This window comes from Pavona decussata, unplaced genomic scaffold, assembly GCF_977016875.1.
Source record: "Pavona decussata unplaced genomic scaffold, jaPavDecu1.1 SCAFFOLD_153, whole genome shotgun sequence".
NCBI lineage: Eukaryota > Metazoa > Cnidaria > Anthozoa > Scleractinia > Agariciidae > Pavona > Pavona decussata.
Genome location: NW_028145565.1, coordinates 497,253 through 517,643, shown reverse-complemented (window position 1 = coordinate 517,643; position 20,391 = coordinate 497,253). Strand labels below are relative to the sequence as shown.

The 20,391-nt window shown below is 37.9% G+C and overlaps 1 protein-coding gene across 2 annotated transcripts in view; it reads right to left on the bottom strand.

Moving 5' to 3' along the window:
* Positions 1 to 1,423: 1,423 nt before the first annotated feature.
* LOC146466143 (uncharacterized) overlaps positions 1,424 to 20,391 on the bottom strand; it is a 35,599-nt gene continuing 16,631 nt past the window's right edge. The window contains exons 10-31 of one of the 2 annotated variants that reach the window (XM_085127727.1): positions 19,019 to 19,067; positions 17,801 to 17,998; positions 16,771 to 16,854; positions 16,055 to 16,137; positions 15,612 to 15,773; positions 15,041 to 15,152; positions 13,053 to 13,222; positions 12,573 to 12,657; positions 12,017 to 12,076; positions 11,824 to 11,904; positions 11,101 to 11,171; positions 10,520 to 10,658; positions 8,701 to 8,796; positions 7,269 to 7,438; positions 6,541 to 6,601; positions 6,186 to 6,260; positions 5,879 to 5,917; positions 4,871 to 5,041; positions 4,408 to 4,476; positions 4,002 to 4,121; positions 3,192 to 3,310; positions 1,424 to 2,038 (exon numbers count right to left, since the gene is read on the bottom strand). In XM_085127727.1, coding sequence (XP_084983853.1) covers positions 1,918 to 2,038; positions 3,192 to 3,310; positions 4,002 to 4,121; positions 4,408 to 4,476; positions 4,871 to 5,041; positions 5,879 to 5,917; positions 6,186 to 6,260; positions 6,541 to 6,601; positions 7,269 to 7,438; positions 8,701 to 8,796; positions 10,520 to 10,658; positions 11,101 to 11,171; positions 11,824 to 11,904; positions 12,017 to 12,076; positions 12,573 to 12,657; positions 13,053 to 13,222; positions 15,041 to 15,152; positions 15,612 to 15,773; positions 16,055 to 16,137; positions 16,771 to 16,854; positions 17,801 to 17,998; positions 19,019 to 19,067 — 2,335 coding nt within the window. In that variant the 3' untranslated portion in view covers positions 1,424 to 1,917. Of the gene's footprint in view, positions 2,039 to 3,191; positions 3,311 to 4,001; positions 4,122 to 4,407; positions 4,477 to 4,870; positions 5,042 to 5,878; positions 5,918 to 6,185; positions 6,261 to 6,540; positions 6,602 to 7,268; positions 7,439 to 8,700; positions 8,797 to 10,519; positions 10,659 to 11,100; positions 11,172 to 11,823; positions 11,905 to 12,016; positions 12,077 to 12,572; positions 12,658 to 13,052; positions 13,223 to 15,040; positions 15,153 to 15,611; positions 15,774 to 16,054; positions 16,138 to 16,770; positions 16,855 to 17,800; positions 17,999 to 19,018; positions 19,068 to 20,391 lie in introns of those variants that run through there. The other variant, XM_085127728.1, reaches the window with a different exon arrangement.

Sequence of the window (20,391 nt, the reverse complement as noted above, 5' to 3'; positions counted from 1 at the left end):
AGTAATCGATCACCAGCCTAACATCGCTACAGTTATAAGGGCGTAAAATAATCGAATAGCTTTAGTTTCAAAGCCGGGCTTGTTGAAGAGAGAATCCTTTTTAAGACTTGTTCTTGCCCGCCATTTTACTGTAAGTCCCGGATGTTGACCAAACCATTTGAACGGGAAAGGTCATACGGCGGTTTTAAACAAGAAAAAATACTAAGTCTTTGGCCTGTGCAAAGTTGCTCGATAATTTCACCCTGCCCGACTAGAAAACATCGTAACTAAGACCTACTTTCTACGGCCAATGACTTTTACCTCGTGAACAAAAGCTCTCTATATCAACCGGCCTAAGTCTCACCCTGAGTAAAGTTATCCGTTTAGCTCAAAAGAAAAAAAAATACTACAGGGAGGATATTAGACGAGGCAAACGCTGCATCTCGTGATACTTTTTCTCTCACAAGACTTAATGACGTCCTCAGGAAAACTTTGCTTCAGGAAGCCAAACAGAAAGCTAGGTCTAATAACTTTGTTCTGAGCTGAGAGTGTGCTGAATTCAAAGCGAGATCGCTGTGCGATTTATAGATGTTTGAGAGAGAATGGGGCTTTATAATTTTTTTTAATAAATGTCTGCTAATGACCCTTGTATATACGTTCTACTTATTGACTTGAAATCCAATGGAAAGTACAAAAATAATAATACTATACACTCTTATTTTCGACTTTTTATCGCTTTTTTGGAGTGATGATGGTGTTGGCATTAGTCGAGCCTAATTTTCAGCATTTTTTTGTCGCTTTTTGGTAGTTTTGTTACTAATTTAGTCTAAGTTTCACCCCAATACTGAACACTCAAATTTTCGGCTTTTTTCCCCGCTTGTTCAGGGCTATGCTGGTGTTTGTGTGGCGGATTAAACTAAACCTCGATCTGAAGTATTACTGGGGGCGGAGCTGTGGGCACAACTCTGTGCACTGTAGCGCCATTCCAGATTAGTTATTATATAGAAATTAGGTAATTTGTTTTCAGTAAAACTCTGAAATTCTATCAATGTTTTCTTGTCAGTAGGAATAAAAAAATTCTGCCCACATGTTGTTCAAAATGGCTAATGGTTTTCGTCACGGATGGGCAAGATGGAACTTTATATCAACGTAAAACAGCGTTGATGTTTCACGTTTTTGTCTTCTGTCTCAGATAAAATTCGTTACAACTTATCACGGTGATCAGTTTATTAAAACCACTTAAATTCGTTGGTGTTTTGACCAGCTTCATTGGTCATCTTCAAAACATAGCCCCGAAATAAAGTCGAGTGGAGCCCAAGTCTTTCGTGGCCAACTGCGGTTTTGTTGGCCCTTATAGACTTTTATTGTTTCACACGGGTTCACGTGCCCAGCGCTTGAAATGAACCTCCGCCATTGCCGTGCAAAATCCCTGCTTTCTTTCAGATTGTGACGTGTTGAGCAGACAAAAACATCCGTCGACCGCAAGAGGTTTGGGATCCACACTATCACGACTTTGTTTGGTTTTATGTTCCGACGATAGCCAGTGAAACTTGCACAAACTCGGCTGTTTTGCGATGAAATTAAGATTTTTACTAGGTTGTTTGCTTCCTGGAAAAAAAATTAGCTTTCGGGATCGAAAAAAAACTTAAAGAGTTAAAGCTTTCGATTCATTCGCGGAATCTTTTCCAGTCTTTTTCAAGTTAGTGAGAGGTTAATTTATGTCACGTGACTTGAGGTGGTATAAGTCACGAGACAAAATGTCCAAAATGACCGCTAGTAGTTCGTAACCGGGGCCCTGACAAGAAGATAGTTGTAGTCAATAGACAATAGCTAACATTGGTTCTTCATTTACAGATCAATTCGACGGATCTAATGTAGGTTCTCAGAAGATAAATCGCTTTTGTGTGGCAGCTGGAATCCTCACAACATTAATAGCTTTCACAGCTTTGCGTCCAGTGAGGGATGTGGTATAGCCTCGTTTTCCTTAGCTGTGAACAGCTTGACAACCTTTTCCAGCATTTCAGTCTGTGTCTCAATGCTAGCACTTAACTTGTCAACCCTAAAGCAAAAATAAACACTGAAGTCAATAAAATAAGAAAACTGAGTGTTACTTCTCCCCATCAAGGTTATCTAAAATTGTCTTTTTCGTTTTCCAGATTTTCTGTGTGCTACCACTGTTTTCAACTTTTAATCTAGAATGACTTTAAGGGGAAACCGACTAAATAAGAATTAAAAGATCACAAAAAAAACATCGCCTTATCGCTTGAAGTACAAAATATAATGATTTTTCCTTTCAGAGGTTCTGATGCTTTAATATACAGGCTTTCCTTTGTATACTAATTATATAGATGACTGTGGCAACATTCACTTGATGTATAGTCTAGGTGTAATAAGAGTGTTCTAACCCGCCGAGGTTTTTTCTTTGTTGAAATGTCGACGTCGAAAGAAAGTAAAGAACGAGGACAATATTTCTACATCTAGCTACATAGCAAATTAAGGGCTCATTTTTTTTTGGCGTTATTCCAGAATGGGAATACGGTTTTTCCAAGATACGCGGGGAATTACCTACTTTTTAATCGGAATAGGCAGAATTGTGTTCTCTTGGGAACTGATACTTTGTGTGTTTTGTTATTTCTGTACCGGACTCACGTGATTATGCACCGTGCGCGCATGTGCGTTTATGTGAGCGGACATGTGCACGCATCGGATTGAGCAACTTGCGCGATTTGCGCACATGCGCACGCATGTGACTGAGCAACGTGCGCAAATGTACACATGTGCGCGCTGAGAATTGCTAAAATTGTTCCAAGAGAATAATGCGTCCTAAACTTGGTTTATAAGAGTTTTAAGTTTTTCTAACAAAAGGAGTCTTTTTGGGAACTAGTATTGTGCATGCTCTGTTATTCCTGAACTAGATGCAGGTGATTAAGCAACGTGCGCGCATGTGCATGCATGTGATTGAGCAACTTGCACGCATCTGATTGAGCAACGTGCGTACACATGTTCGCGCTGAGAATAGTAAAGTATTAAATAAATAATAACTTTTCAGATCGGCATGATCGAATTCACTTGAATCGTTCACGGACCAGTAAATGGTAACGATTTCTGTTTTCCCATTAACGTTGCCTGGACCTGACATTCCGATAACGATAAACAGAAGACTTCAATTATAAACTATATAACAGATAGATGCAAAATTGGCATCAGCTTACTTTTGCTCCAGGGCACCCAATCTGTGGAAGAATGCAGTAGCTGTTTGCTCGAACAAGCAATCATCGGCCTCGTCCAGAGAGGAATTATCCTTCATTCCTGACATCATCCGACGAACGGTCTGACGGGTAAAAAAATCAATCAGAAAGCTTGCGGGCCCTTACCTCTTTATCTGGAATTGAAATGACATTTCTACGTGACCTCTGCCCCTCCCTCCTCTCCCTGCCCCCCCCCCCCCCCCCCCCCCCTAATTCGCTTCAGTTTTGATTAACGCGACACAATAAGCATTTGCTTTTGGGAAGAAATGGCTAAAAGAAAATTAGTTAAATTAAATTGAACCAATTTAATAATGTTAAATTATATTTTTTGAATGCTGGCCTAAGGACTTTGGGCCAAAATGTTAACTACACGGGAATGTGTGTGAAAAACTAGCTACACACTGTCGAGAAATGAAAAAAAAAAATAACGGATAATTACAGGAGTGATGTCATCGTCATTTCTAATAATGATAATGATAATGATAATCACATTTCAGGAGAGGCTTATCTAAGAGAATGCTTCAATTCCCTTCATCAAAGATTATTTAAACTTCTAAGTGGCAGTTTTAACTATTCACACTGGAGGCGGGCACAAAGCGCCCGCACAGACTTTGAATGTTCCTGAATTTTATTTTTTAGATAAAAGGAACGAAAACAAAACCCAGGCTGAATAGAGGAAAGATAAGTCGACAGTTAGGTCTTTTGAAGATTAAAAAAAATGGGGGAATCTTTGCTGAGATAATTGCCTCAGTTGTGATAAGAAATACCCTTTACCATAAGTCCTTGCCGCCATCCAAAGTTCTTTTTGTTGGGATACTTTGTGATGCTTGATTTGTAAAGACGACGGAGAATGCACTGTGGAAGACGTCTTTCAAATGTGTACACATCCTCGATCTAATGATAAGGATAAACCGTAAAGTAAACAACAGACATTCTTCATTGAATAAATTAGTAAGTGAGTCAGTCAGTCAGTCAGTCAGTCAATCAATCACTCAAATAAATGTGTCAATCATTCAATCAGGCAGTCAGCCATTTAGTCAGTCAGTCAGTCAGTCAGTCGCTTACTAAGCCAGTTACGGCCAGTTTGTGAGCTTCACGTATTAACTTTGAAGCAATTTCTTTGCCATTAATTGTAAATCATTCCATGATATTTGAATTTGATTGAATATATCTCCGATACCTCTATTGCTAAGAGCTTTAGCTCCGCGTTTCTTTGAATGGATTCAATGTCACCAACAGCCAAACCAATCTGTTGACAAATAAGACTATCGTTTAGTAAAATGAGTTCTCTTTATGATTGTAAATGTTATAAGGTGTAGTAAGTAGAAAATCAAAGCTGTCTAAGAAGGAAGTGGTAATTGAATTACGAGATGTATTTTCAATAAGGTAGACTCAGGTGCCGCTCCAGACCTTCAGGTAAGTGGGAGGGAGGGGGGGGGGGGGGTGCTCGCTAATGTTCCGGACTTTCTACTCTCCGTAAAACGAAATACCTTGAGGCTTCGGTCCTACGGGGGAGGAAGAAGGGGGGGGGGGGGGGGGGAGAGTGTGGCTGGCTTCCCGAGTTTCCGAGAGATTTACGTTATCTTTCTTCTAACAAACAATAAAAAATCAAAGGCAACAATTAATTGTCTTCAAAAACTAACCAGTAAATTCATGAAGGCTATTGGTATCAGGACGCAAAAGATGACAAACATAAACCTTGTGAGATTAGGATAGTACAGGTTCTTGTCAACAAAGAATGTGTTGTACTCAAGTTCACCAATCATCATATCCAAGACCTTCAAGAGGGTCAGGTCTATTCTACCAAACGGGTCCTAAGGATAAGACAATAAAGAGAGTGTTATATGAAGTACACTTTGATGCATCAGATGAAACGATTATTGGCTCCGATTTCTGTTAAAGGACAAGTAGGAGTAATTCTATTCCTCATGGATGGAAAGCTAGTTTAACTGTTCGCTAGTACTGGAACCTATCTACACAACATTGGAAATCAATTTTGAATGCTGTGATACAGAATAATGACACAAGTTCCTGTAAATATCTTCCCTCAGTGTTTAGATATCTGATGAAACACGCTTTCTGGTGTTTGATATATTACTTAAAATTTTCCTCAAATTTCTCTGAGTTCTGTGGATGAAGTCACATAATCAATATACGTATGACAATGACGATGCTCATTTCTTTAGAAAATAACCTCCGCTGTAATGAACTCGATAAAAACGTAAAGGGTAACATCTTACAATAAGTTAGAAGTTAATGATAAAGTAATCTCTGCAAAATTAATTTCCATTTCTTAAATAATTACTCTGTCACATAGATGTCTTTCAGAGGTTAGTTGTGTTGTGCTGTTTATTACTATATCTCTCAGATAGTACGCACGGTGTGATTGGTCAATTTTGCGGGCTGTACTTCACTGTACGGCCCGCTAAACTTCAACTAGTTTCCTTTCCCGCGTGCCCGAATAACCTCAGCGATATAATAAATATCGTACTAACCTCGTTTTCTCGGTCGGTACTGTAAGTTACGGATCCTCGTTTTTCCCATTGATTCGTTATTTCATAAATCAACGGGGGAAACTCGGTCCGTTACCTACAGTACGAACCTTGAACTCGGTTGTAAGAGGTATTTAACCGCAACATTTTTCTACCCACCTCATCATTCTGACCAAGCTTGATACCTTCCCTTGAGGCCTACAAATAATCAAAAAATCATCGTGTGTGTGTATTGTGACTAGAACAACTTAGTAACAATAATTCTACAAAGTTTTATAACAATGTAGGGCATTTTTTTTAATTGAAACTAAAATTATATCTGACAAATCTTTAGTTACCACAACTTTCTTTTTGGATTTAAATAGCAAATAAAGGTACAACTTATTTGCAACAACCATAGACAATCATACCATTGCTCTTTTTATACGTATAATAATAGTTATGTTGTCATTGGCATCGAACTTACGTTAGCCTCTTTTGACAGCAGCACATGGAAAACCAGAGCGAAGCTAAACAAAAGAAGAAAAAATTCGGCGATGACCTGCAAGAAATCAGAGGCCAGTGACAGTGTTAAAGAAACTGTTTCAGCTATTTACAGTCACACTTTGAAAAGTCATAAGTCACTCTTTGACCAATGCAAACCCAGCAATTTCATTTTTTCAATCATTTTTCTTTAGTTACTTTCCCGGTGATTCTCAGCAATAAAAGATTCCCTCTATCACTAGCTAGTTTGGGGGAGGGGGAACCCTGTATAGGAATTAGGGTTAGCTTGTTTTGGGGGAAGGAGAATTAATTCTAAATTATCACGTTAATCATTTTACCAGTAGAAGAGTTCTTAACACTTCAAACATCATTGTGACGTAGATCCCAGCTTTAAACAAACTGCAAGGAAATAAAATGTAAGACATTAGTTAGTACATTATGCACGCTTTATTTCTTCACCAGAAAGAAGCTGATGACAGAGTGAGACGTAAGGTAAAGTAACCATATCAAAACTTTACTACTCGTTTAATATAGTTAACTTTCTTTCTGCAAAATGATAGAGTGCATTATAGATTTTTTTTCTTAGATAAGATTTTACTGGTAATTCAAAACACGCAATATGTCGCGAAAAAATAAATTACAACAAATAGTTTTGCATGACTGGTTTTATTTAGCAAATTTGCAAACAGACATGCAAGAAATGAATTAAATTAAACGTTTCCTCAAAACGGAAAGAATATTCTTGAAGAAAAGGAACACCAAAGTAACAGAAATTAAAAACTAATCAAAACTAAAAAAGGAAACTACTTTCAAAAGGGAAACCAATGCTGAAAACACTCAACGGTGCAAAACTCGGGCTTTTCAACAAAAGGTTTCACAAGGAATAAGTGTGTTATCAGCTCTGTTACCTGTTGGAGACGAAGCCTTGTAATCAAACATTTATTCTCTTTTAGGTGATGACAAGCAACTGAGTACTAATTTTAAAAAAGCAATGGTTTCGATTTGAATCAAAGGAAAAAAAACCTAACGGACAAACACTGCGTAACATTTGCAAGTGGTATCTCACCTTTGTAAATAAGACATCAACGTAAGGTAACCTAGAAAAACTGCAAGAACTGCAAATGAAAGCTCCAAATTTTCATCGTGGTTTATTTCTCTGCTAGTGACCGATATAAGTGCCGTTATGAAGGTGCATAAATCCAGAAGGTTCGATACATCCAGCCAGTAACTCCATTTCTATAACGAAAAGGCTTCAATATATTAATTAAAAATACAACGACATTTTGTTCATACTTAAAACCATCTATTCTGGATCGGGACGATTCTAGACTAGACGCACCGACTTTAATTTATAACTTTTTTAATATTTAAACAAGCGACACTACACATTGTGAATTTTTCAGAAATTTACCTGGAAATAATTTGGTGTGGCAGATTAGTGTTCACTAAACTGATTTGACAAATGGGTTTTTCAGAACTGGGAATACTACTGTTTTTAAAAACAAAACTCTTTACTTTCTCACTGTAACTTGCGTGGTTTGAGATCATCTTAGTGATCTTTTATTTGTTAAGATAACTTTTTGTTAAAATTTTGTAGTTTTCTGAAGTTCTGGGGCAGTTACCAACTCGAAAGCCTAAGCTCCTTTGGTCACTGCGCACATTTTACCTTCATATGATTTATGTAATTTAATGTTATCTTTATGTTACTTTTGTGATGTATCGTAATTTCCTTTTGTAGTAAACCATTGAAATAGTATATAAATAAAAAAAATACTGAAATCTGAAATCTGGGGAAATACAGATATCTAAGATGGCGGAGTCAAGATGGCCGCCGTTTGAAATTATGACGTAATTCCCCTCGTTATAGACGTTAAAGCTTCGCGTTACGGAAGAGGAATCCTCCAAAGTTCATTTTCATAGCTGCAATACTCTTGGACCGAGTTATGGAGGGGGTTTTCCGAATCCAGAAGACGGAAAAAAGCCCGGTATGAGCCAATTAGAGTTCAGCGGGAAAATGGTTACTATTCGGCGAACAAAAAAAAAAAATTTCCATCACTTTTAAAGCTGCATTCGTGAATTACACATTTCAATAAATATATAAACGTTTTTTATATGGTGGATGCCAAAAGATTTTTTTAAGGAGCAAGTGCCTAAATAATTGAGGAGGTAATATGTTCTAAGTTTTTTTTTAACCAAATGGGAATCCTAGTAAAAAATATTCTGTTTACTGAAATTGCTTGGCGCTAAAAAGCCTTGGTACCAGAAATTTCTTTTCAAAAAGACATAGACCTGAGAAAGGTAAAGGGAAGACAAGACGATTACAAACCATTCAAAGCTGTACTCCTTGTAGCCGGAATAGAAACTCAGTGAGAGCATTTAAGATATGATTTCAAGAAAAATAACGGTTGACAGTGAAACATATTTTATTCAGAACTCGATTGAGCCTACAATAATTGACGTATGACCAAGGCCACGTTAAGCAAGTCATCAAATGTTACCTCAATATATATTCTGTAAGTGTGGCTCAGTAATGCAACTCCTGATATTGATGCTGACATGATTCTGGACGGTGATAGATCGTCATGGCAGACATACTGTTAGAACACAAAATAACATCACAAGTCAAACATGGATGATGAACTAACATTCAGTGATCATATCAGCGACATCTAGAAAAAGCGAGCAAGAAAGTAAGGAGCTGGCAAGACTTCGCAACCTGATCCTGGAAGACCAAACGCGCTTTAAGAGTCACTTTTAACAACAAAATGGACACTTATTCACGAAGATCTCCTATAAGCCGTGCAGAGTTGTCTTCTCTCTATAAAAGGCGGCTCCAAGACATCACGATTTTAATGCATAAAGTTAGAAATGGCCTCGTCCCGGATTACATTGCTGAACTTTTTAATGCTGCGAACAAAGGTTACTCTTTAAGAAATGCTGACTTTGACGTGCCTCGCTACTCCTCAGTGAGATACGGTAAACATTCTATCAGATCTCTAGGTCCATACATATTAAACTCAAGTGATCGGCAGTGACAGAGAGTGTCCACAATTAGCTAGCAAGCAAATTACTCACACACTTAAATTCATTCATTCATTCATTCATTCATTCATTCATTCATTCATTCATTCATTCATTCATTCATTCATTCATTCATTCATTCATTCATTCATTCATTCATTCAATATAATCGTCAACTGTATTCCCCACCCCCTTTTTATGAATTTTTACACAAATTATTTTTTCCAATTTGTGACACAGGCATGCTGCTATCAGAAGTCGAACCTAAGACCTTCCGATTACTAATTCGGATGCGCTACCACTGAGCTACAGGATACTCGTGGGAGCTAAGGCCATTAAACTAGGTTCATGGGACAAACATTCTGCATACTGCTAGGGTTTGAATGTCAATGTGTGGCATATGCGCAGTGGAATAAAATGAAAAAAAAAAAAAAACAATTTTTGCAAGTTCTTGGGCATCACCGTCAATTTCCTCGTTCAAATGAGCATGCTTTTGCTTTTAAAGTCGCGCAAAAAATTGAATTGAATTCTACGTTTAGCGAAAAAGTTTGGGCTTCTGCTTACATGTAATACGGATCTTGGCGCCCTTCAATCAAAGTCAAACAGTTTCTTCGAGACAAATGGCACGAAAACTTGTCACGTTTAACAGTGCCTTTAAGGTAAGTTTAGACTAAGGAACCAAAGCTTCCTTAAGGCCTTTTAAGGTCCTGTCATACGAAGGAATTGTTCGTGGAACTTATCTTGGGAAAACGTTGCGTAACTTACAAAATGACGAATTTGACTTTCACTGTTGCGCTTCGAAATCGCGCGTGACATACACACCGTGACTTACTTTGTGTCACATTTCAAGTCACACTTTCTTGATTTTACAACTTCCTCATTTTTCTGAGAGAAAAAGTTGCATGGCGTTGCATTTTTCCGCGAGGCAAACTGCTCAAAAAAATCTGTCAGACGTAACATGGCCTTGATGAGTAATGCGACGCGTATTTTAAAGACACACAACTTGAAGACATTTCTAGCAAAAAGTAGAAACGACTGACGGCAATGAGTTTTTGTGAGACAGATTTTTACGTATAAATTTCTACACATTTAAACTACAGATATATACATATAAGATTACGGCATTAAGCTTTCAAACATCCACATCGCCATTTTAAACATCAGACAATCAGAAAATATTAATATCTTAAGGTGAGGTCGATAAATCAACTCATTATTGTATGGTGGAGAAGGCCATTCAGCAAATTCCGATATTGAAACAGATTGCTAATTACAAGCAATAGCCAGCGAACCTACCTCAGAAAAAGTTGATGTAGTGTTGCGTTGTGTGTCTATGGTAGAAGAATTGAGGCACAGTAGAAAGAACGTCAGGTTTGTTGTGAAGAACACGTGGAACAGGGCACCCACGAGGATGTAACTCGTTTTAAAAGCATGCCTGCAAAGAGGAAAATTTTAAAAAAATTCATTGTACTGTCTTACACACCATATTTCGAAACTGAAGGACGAACTAGCTGAAGGTTTATCTCTTCTTGTTTTTTTTTTTTTTTTACTTAATCAGCGGACTGTTGTTTACTTCATTAATAAGTTCAGTAATCAACTCTTTTTAGCTATTGTAATTCTAGACAATTCGCCTTTCAAAGTAATGTCTATAACTCATTTCGGATTGTGTAATAGTTGGGCTGATTTGCTGCTGATTCGATGAAGTTTGAAAAGACCGTACCAAAGCCCTGGTTGCTTCATTGAAATTTTTAAAAAAGAGATTGCTTGATTGTGCCGTCTTAGGACGACTGCGACTTTACCCACTAATTCAGTTATTTCGTCTCGGTTAATCAACTCTTTGTGGTTTTTACCACGTTTTTTCTGACAAACATGCTTACCTTTTTACTCTCATGAGTTCTTGGGTCAACGGATGCATAATAAGATCCTTATGACCGTGTTTCAACATAACCTAGAACGCCGAATGAATAAAATATTTAATTCTAGCAAGACAGACCTCAGCTAGAAGCTCTACTGCAGTTAAAAAACAAATAAACCATCGCTGCTTGGAGATAACAATTTAAAGCAAGAAGAGAAGTGGAAAGTTAACTATCTAAAATGTTTGTCAAATGATAAAGGAAAGCATTTTGAGGCCATTTGTCTACATGTAGAATTACAAGAATACACGCACCAATCAACACAAACCAAGGTGCTACTTATACTGTTACGCAATCAGTCGACACCATCGCCTGATGAAGACCAGCAGAATAGCGGTCGAAACGTCGCGATCCATATCTTTGCCACTCAATCGTGAGACAAACGATTAAACTCAGCTATCAATACATCCACTATTTGTCAATCAGTGAGTCTGCGCAACAGGACAAAGGAGAGACTAGAGGACGACAAAATCTGACACATGTTAAAGGAGTCCTCTTTTTAATTGCCTTTCCTCTCGTTGTTTCCGTGTCACAAACAACCAGTTATGAAACAGAAATTTGCACGGAAGGGAAGAAAAAATTAGATGGCACTTTGGTCACACAAGGACATTTTGCCGTCCTAGCCTCTTTTCTTTGCCGTCGTGTTACATAAACTGTCAGGTGAAAACCTCAGAGAACGTGCATTACCTTAGGACCAAAGTAACGTAGCCGTTCTGCATTTGTTTGTTCGCCAGGAACTGGATCAAGAAACTCAAAATTGAACGATTTCTAGAAAGAGAGAGAAAAACCACAATCACAAATCAGAGCCCTAGCCGGAACCTGGAAACTTAAATATTGTGAAACTAAAGAAAAACTCAGGCTGTAGATAAGCCTTGCTTACCCAATATCCCGGATCTGTTTTCCCGACATCAGAGGTCTCTATGCATTTGTCCATAACCACCTGGAGGGAAGAGTAAAACAAACACGTGACCAAGGATAAGAAGTGGAGTAAATGGAGTGTACTGAGTAAACAATCGTTGTGGTATCGAGTCAAGTGGCTGACGCAATATAAACTTTTTACTGTAGGCTGGAAGTTTACCACGCTCTTGTTGGCTTGAAAAAATAATAATAATTTTGTCTAAAGAATTTTAGTTGTCGCAAAATTATAGCCCATGACCGAAATAAATGCGCTAATCGTAGTTATTTAGGGGCTAAAATTACGTGAAAACGTGAACGATTTGCTCATTATATTTAGCTTGGATACACTATCTTTGTTTCGCATTATTCATGACGTTCACCATTCTTTGCTTCCTCGATGTTTGCAAAGTAAAAAAAAGGTTCAATTTAACAGTCTCGGACAGGGAATCTTTTTTAATATCGCCAAGTGAACCAGACAAATCATTGTTTATTGATTTATTTATCGAATATATTTATCAATATAATAATTACTCGGTTACCTTAGCCACGTCAGGCAGTTTTTCAAGAAGTTGTTTCATCATACAAAACCCATCGCTGCCCTTAACTTCAACTGCTTCTTTCCAGCTTGAAAAACAAAAATTAATAAAAAAAATGAGTGAATAAAAAAAGAAAAACATAAAATAATGCAAAAAAAGTAATAGACAAGATCCCCTCTTGCAGACACCTGTTGAGTTTATAATACAAGTCGCTTTTTCCGGTTTTTAATTCCCACTCACAGTCGTATCAAAACTTTGTTTGCAGCGTAGATGCACCCCATATACTGTGCAAAAAGAATATTATTTTTACCAAAATTTCATTTCAACTTAGGGCTGTAAACCATTAATGTTTTCTACTGAGATAGTTAGCTATTTTTTTTTTCACGCCGGCAAGAAACAGTGACTGGAAATCTGTCCGTGTTGCCTGGTTAGCTATGAAAATTCTGTAAACTGAGACACGATTTCAACACCGCTCAACCTCACCGTTTGTGTTTGATTATTTCCATACAGGTGTCTGCGCGTGAACCTTTAATGGCAGCTTCCAAGCATCCTTTACCAAAAACAGACTTGTTTGCCACATTCGCTCCACGGTCTAACAACACACGTACTATGCATGAGTTACCAAAATACGCTGCTACATCGAGAGCTGTGTTCTGTTGGGACAAATTTAAAAATGAAGTGATGTCTACAAAGGTAAACTCAACGCAAGTAAATGCCATGATACTTACGCAAAATAGTGATATAGAGTAAGTGACAAAGACAATTTTCGTACCCACCACCGAGAACTTCTTTGTTGATAGTTCAGTCATACTGTAAAAACATTTGCTAATATCTATCTCCACGTGCGTTAACTATCAGTAACTACCTTAGAATAATACATCATGTTACAGCCAGAAAACAGCTCCGGGTTTTTGTTCTAATTTTTGAGGACGTTTCGAGTTATCGGACCCATGCACACTTAAGTTGCTTTCTGCTTTTGGTTTTCCACGTGGTTTGGTCGTTTCAAACGAATTTTACGTTTGCTTGTAGTCATTAAAATGGTGTTGTGCTTCGTGGTTTGGGCCGGCAAGGGATCGAACAAAACAGAGATCAATTAAAACAAAACACAAAGGTTCCTTTGGTTTAATTCTTTCACGACTATTTTCTGTAGTACGAAAGTTTGATTTTATCGATTGAGTTGATGAGGTAAAATTGGTCATCGTTAAACCTATCTAGAACAGGAGAGGACGGATTCTGCCCGAAACTTGTTTTAACGAAATTTCGCGACTTTTAAGAATTGGATATTGTTGGGTTTGATGTTACCACGACAACCAAGTTTTGACAGGCAGGTTTTTCAGAAAAAAAAATACTTTTCTTTCAATAATTTCTATTCAACGATTGCTTTTCTAGAAATCCAAAATGATGGTTTCAAGATGACTGCCGCTTGGCAATCATGACGTGATAATCATATGTGGCGTCATCACTTCACGTTGTGGACCTCAAAGGAAACATAACAGTTACGTACTATTTATCCTCCAAGTTATGGAGCGGGGGAGGGGGGATCGGCTGGCCGCAAATGATGAAAAAATGCCCAGTCTAGATAAAGTTAATGATTAATAAAAAGAGTTAATAATGTAATAATTGTTAAATTGAATTCGCTTTCGATCGAAACGTCATCTCTCGAATCCAAATTACCTTATGAACACTTTTAGCTATACGGTGGCCAAATAAACTAATCGTTTCCACTCCCCCACCAACGCAGCTCCACAGTTTGTATTGTAAACTTTATTTATACACGGTAAAAACATCAGTAAAAAGATAATTATAATTATGTAAAATACTGTTTTAGATGTTTACCGTGTGGGAGTATGAGGTAGACATTTCGTTTTTAAACGATTGAAAGGATCTAATTGCTCTGACTTTTTCAGGAAGATTATTCCATAACAATGCCCCACTGTAGCAGAAACTGCGTTTTAGGTAATCAGTACAGGGCTTCGGCAGAGTGAACTTATGATACTTATTCCTTAGTTCGTAGCCTGTGCTGAATGATGTAAACATGCCTTGAAGGTACTCCGGAGTCTGTTTATTTACCGTTTTAAACATAAGTTTCATTTTAATTTCATCCTTCTGGTAGATAGGTCATCCCATCCTAGTCTAGCACGAAGGGCAGTAGCACTAGAATAATAATCAGACTTGGCGATAGCCCATAGGACACGATTTTGTAGTTTTTGAAGCTTGTCGGCCAATTCGTTACTAAGACCGTCCCATACGGGACAGCAGAAGCAGTTGTCAAAATTCAATGCGAGTGCTCGATAAAGAAGTATAGCCGTGTCTTCATTTATAAAGGGCCTTAGCCTTTTAAGTGCACCAATACCAGAGGAAATAGACTTAGCAATGTCGTTAACCTGTTTGGACCGTGATAAATGTTGGTCAATGTAAATACCCAAGGATTTAGAAACTAGCCCTTTTGTCTATAATTAATTATTTTTTACCTTATTTTTGGAGACTGCAGCAATTTTTGCTTTATAGTCTAGCAGCGTGACAACCGTCTGGTAATGATCAAGGCGAGCTGCAAACATCAGAGGTGTTAGGTGATTTTCGTCCCTGCAAAATGTAAGAAGGAAGATGAGGCCTTGAGTCGGGAATCGAATGAAAATATTGCTATCGAACCAGAAAAGTAGTTCAGTAGAGCTTAAAACCACTTTGCTATTTCGATTTTTTTTTCAGTTTATTGTCACTCAATTGCATCGCGTTTACGGCAAACGGCAAACGCCAGGCTGAAATTTTCTCTTTGTTGAAAAACAATGAAGCTTTTTTTGGTTTAAGCTTATCTCCACCCAGTAGGCGACAGCTATCAAGCAAACACGAAAAAGAGAGAAGTGAGTACGAGAAACACAAGTTAATGCATTTTAGAACAAATAGCGCGAAGCTTAATCTCTCTAACAGCAAACATACAGTTTAAGCATTACATATGAAGAAAATATCAGTCAAGAAAGGTCAATAAGGGTTAAGGTTACAGTACTGAAGAGTTCACTGAACATCAAGTAAGAAGTGACCGCGAACCTCTGGTCAGCGTTGGCCCCCCGATCCAATAGGAACTTCACTAAGTGCGCATGACCTTCAAAGGCAGCGTAATGTATAGGTGTCCTTTGCCTGTACTCCATGCTGTGAAGAGAGTTAGGATTGGCTTCCAACAACACTTTAACACAGCCCAGGTTACCACTCCTAAAATATATGAAACAAATAGGTAAGTTAGCCTGAGGGTTAAATAAACGAAATGAATTGTCAGGATATTAATGATATCGATCAAGAGATTCTCTGTGTTGGTTTTGCCAAGAATTTACAAAGAGGTTTATCAAAAAAAAGGTTTTGGTCGAATCGTAAAGAAAAACAAAATCTTGAAGATTGAAAGTCTTGGATGTTGGCTCTAATACTGACCGAAACAAAAACAAAAACAACAACAACAACAATCGAACAAACAAGGAATAACAAAGCAGTGCTTTTACTCGGTAGCCATGTGCACTGGAAGCTTTTCTTCGTCATCTTTGACATTCGCATCGGCGCCTGCATCAAGTAACTTCTGAACTATCTGACAACACAGAAGAAAAGAAAAAGAATTGTAAAGAAACTAAGACAAATCGAAGAAGAAGAAAAAAATATCTGTTAATTATTTATCCAATGCTGAATAAAAAAGCCTTCATTTAAATGATCCACGGACTGTAATTGCTGAAACGTTTTATCAGTCCTGCGTCTTTGATGCAGATAAATAAAAGTTACTGAATGACACTGGCACTCGTGAAAATTAACGAGCACTTAGATACCTTTAGCCTTTCCACTCCCTAACAAGTCAACTAGCTTAAAGCATGCCAATCATTTATAACCCTGGAGGTTCATGTCATCATTTAAGGACGGTGACTTCTAATACATAGGTATTTATTGCACAGTTTATGACCATTACTAATGCATGGAAGGTTTTTTTTTTTTTTTTTAGTTTAATTATCTAAAAAAGAAATGCGCGAGGTAACACCTAATTTTTGTTTTGGATTCAACTAACTCTTGCTACGGTCTGCTTTACCCACAAAGTCATAAACCGTGTAAAATACGTTTGTTTTAGTAGGCACCATCCTTTAAGAAACTCGACTTTCTCAAACCATCCTAAAATGCGCAAAACGTATGCGCAATAGTAAAGGAGGTACTATCCTCAAGAAAACTTTTGACAGACCTGCAGGCTTCCTTTAGATGCAGCGTAATGTAAAGGAGTCCTGTTGTCTCTGTCCGCACTGTTGATTAAATCCTTGCCACCATTCTGAAAATCAAAGTAATTTTTTTATTTCAGTGTAATTATTTTGACCTTACAAACACACTACCCTTTACCTGAAGTCTGAGGAGTGACAAGCTTAGTTTAAAACACTGAAACTTGCGGTGTTTGCTGCTAGCAATATAAGCATTATCTGAAAAAACGCTTTAAAGGACTAATATTTGACTGTTCCATTAATTCAAGGCGTCCTTAATTTTACATCTTGTTTAAAGCCACTTTTAACTCTTCGAAACGCCTTACAAAGCATTGAAATTATCAACAATGAAACCCAAAGTGCCTTTATGTTGGGTAACGTGTAAGATTGACAATGGTTCATATAAAAATCATGTCTGACGGATTACTTGCCGGTATAGGTCTCCGCTGATGATTTCTTAATTTCATGCACATCGTTGTGAAGCTAAATATAGTTGTTACTTTATTAATTTGGTGGTGTTTTTGGTGGTCTGAGTTCAGTGTCGGCACTGTGTGCTTATTTTAGGTGTTTTCCTGTTTGTTTTGTTTTGTTTTTGTTTTTTTTCGAGAAATATAACTACCAGTTCTGCTGTTAGCAGATTTGCCATTCCTTTAGCCTTGGCCAAGACCTCCTTGAAGATTAAGGTGAGGAAGGACTGACTTAACCATTTTGCCATTCTTACTGGTTACCCTTTAATCTATTTTTAGTAACTCCTGTTGTGGTGTTACTCTCCGTTGGTGAGTTTTTGTAAATTATATTGCTTATCGTTTGTGGGAACCACTTGGTCGTGGTTGGGATAGAGTTGCAAACATGCTTACAGCACAATATAAAGTAAGGCCACAGGGCCCGAGGTTTTATTCTGTACGAGTGTAGTGCAAGATCTACATAAGGATAGTGTAAAAAGAAGATTCCTGATGTTTCGTCTTCTCAAACTCCGGCCGTACCTCTTCGGCTTACCCAAGTGAGTGTTCAACAGCATACCTTAAGGATGATGTCAACTGTATCCACATTCCCACTGTGTGCCGCTACATGGAGACAGGTCCTCTGACAAGAGTCCCTGAAGTCTATTGGTGATCCACGTTCCAGGAGAACTGTTATAGCTTTGTGGTGTCCTCGTTTAACTGCACACATGAGGGGGGATGGACCAGTGAATCCTGGAGAAGGGCTCACGGATGCTCCCTGGCAGAAGAACAAGTCAACAAATTGTTTGTTTGTTTGTTTGTTTTTACTTGAGTTGGAAATTTAGTCTTCAAATTAAATATCTCAAATACCATTGCATTTAGGTACGCAACTTAAAAGGTTGCAAACAGAAATCCTGAAAAAATTCAGGATCAAAGAAGCCTGGATCTTTCCCCGTATTTCAATATGTATTTCAGTATTGCATGGCAATATGTCATACACTTCACAAACATATTTAGTCTTCAAAGGGAAATATCTGAACTTGTCGGTGTAACAGTTTATATCAGCTCTTTTTGTCTCTCTCGTAGCTTTGGGTCACGATTCCTGTTGTACTGTATACTGTACAAAACAGCCAAAAAATTATTTTAAACCAACCAAACAAAACAGCTTTAAGAAGAACAACTATAACTGTAATTTTCAAAAGTGTAACTTTTATCCAGTCTTAAGGCTGGTTTCCATATGATCGCAGATCGCAATAAGGTCTGCGATCGTCTGCGATCCTGCGATCGTGATCGCAGACGATCGCAGAAGATAGAACCATGTTCTATCTAAAGGCTGGTTTCCATATAATCGCGGATCGCGGATCGCAGATCGCAGATCGCAGATCGCAATAAGTTCTGCGATCGTCTGCGATCATATGGAAACTACTTCTGCGATCGTCTGCGATCCTGCGATCGTGATCGCAGACGATCGCAGAAGATAGAACCATGTTCTATCTCCTGCGATCGTCTGCGATCAATTGCGATTGTTTGCGATCTGCGATCTGCGATCTGCGATCCGCGATCATATGGAAACCAGCCTTTAGATAGAACATGGTTCTATCTTCTGCGATCACGATCGCAGGATCGCAGACGATCGCAGAAGTAGTTTCCATATGATCGCAGACGATCGCAGACCTTATTGCGATCTGCGATCTGCGATCATATGGAAACCAGCCTTTATCATGCTTATAAGTGTATTTAGTCATCCAAAAATTTTTCTTTACTTTATTTTGTCACAAGTAGTTTTGCTAAACTTTACCTTATTTATTAGATGTTCGATGATTTCAACATTACCTGACAAAGAGGCCCTGAAATGGAATTAAATAAATGGCGTATTATTGGCCCAGGTGGGTTACTCAGGTATAAACGTGACGGGGGGTCCGACGTATTTTTTTGGGTCTTAAATTTTCAACTCCTGTATTTTTTTGGGTTAAAGATTTAAGGTTACCCGGTACCTTCAGAGGTGTCTCGCGTCCAAGCGACGTAGCGCGTCCGGTTTAAACTGTAGATACCTGAACCCTTATATCAAATTAAAGTTTATAGAGCTGGCTATCCAACTAAACCAAGAATTTTGAAATAAAATGAATTGCCGAATTTTTAGCGCTGCTTTCTCGAATAAATTTTTTTCACTTGGAGGAGCCACTTCAAAGAGCTAAAACTCGAAAGGAATTTGTTCGTTTGCCTTCAAATTAGGACAGTAGCTAGTTTAACATATAAACAACAAAAACGTGTCTGCGAATTTTTTCTTTCGAAATATTTTTTCTCCGAGAGCGATTTTTGAACGATTACTCCACATTTTTTTCATCCTTTTTCTAAAATGCTGTATAGCTTTTCACTGCGATTGAATATGGCAAAACGCAGACACGTTTTTTTAGCGCTTTGGGTCCGGAAACTGAGGAGCAAATTAAATTAGCAAAAAGCAAAATTCACTTTGACTTGTAGCTTTAAAAAGGTGATTCGGACGCTCGCAATTAGAGGTCGTGAAAAATTCGACAATTTATTTTATTTCAAAATTCTTGATATGGATTGATAGTCAGCTCTATAAGCTTTAATTTGATATAAGGGTTTAGGTGTCTACAGTTTAAACTGCATGGACGCGCTACATCGCTTAAACGCGAGACACCTCTGAAGGTATCGGGTAACCTTAACCGTGTATTTTTTGGGTCTGAAAAATCTGCGCGTATTTTTTTTATGTATTTTTATGTCTAAAATGTCCAGTCTTGTATTTTTTTGGGTGCAAAATATTAGGCTCCGTCGAACCCCCCCCCCCCCCCCCCCCCGTCACGTTTATACCCGAGTAACCCACCTGGGATTATTGGTAACACTGTTCGTATTGTTCGTTATTCAGTTCGCGAACAAACCAACGACATGTTACGACGGAAGCTTTGATTACCAATAACAACACTTCTTCCATATTTAAAATAACTCTTTCGATTCTTTCGCAACGCAAAACTATGCGATATACAAAAAATACTTCAGTTCAACTAATGACAAAACTACATATCGACTGCGTATGTTAAAGAAACTAAAGACATAAACAATTTCAGTTCCAGTTGCTGCCGTGCTTTACAATTAAATTACACATAAAAAAAAAACAAATTACAAATGGAATAGTGTTGAAAATGTGCTTGT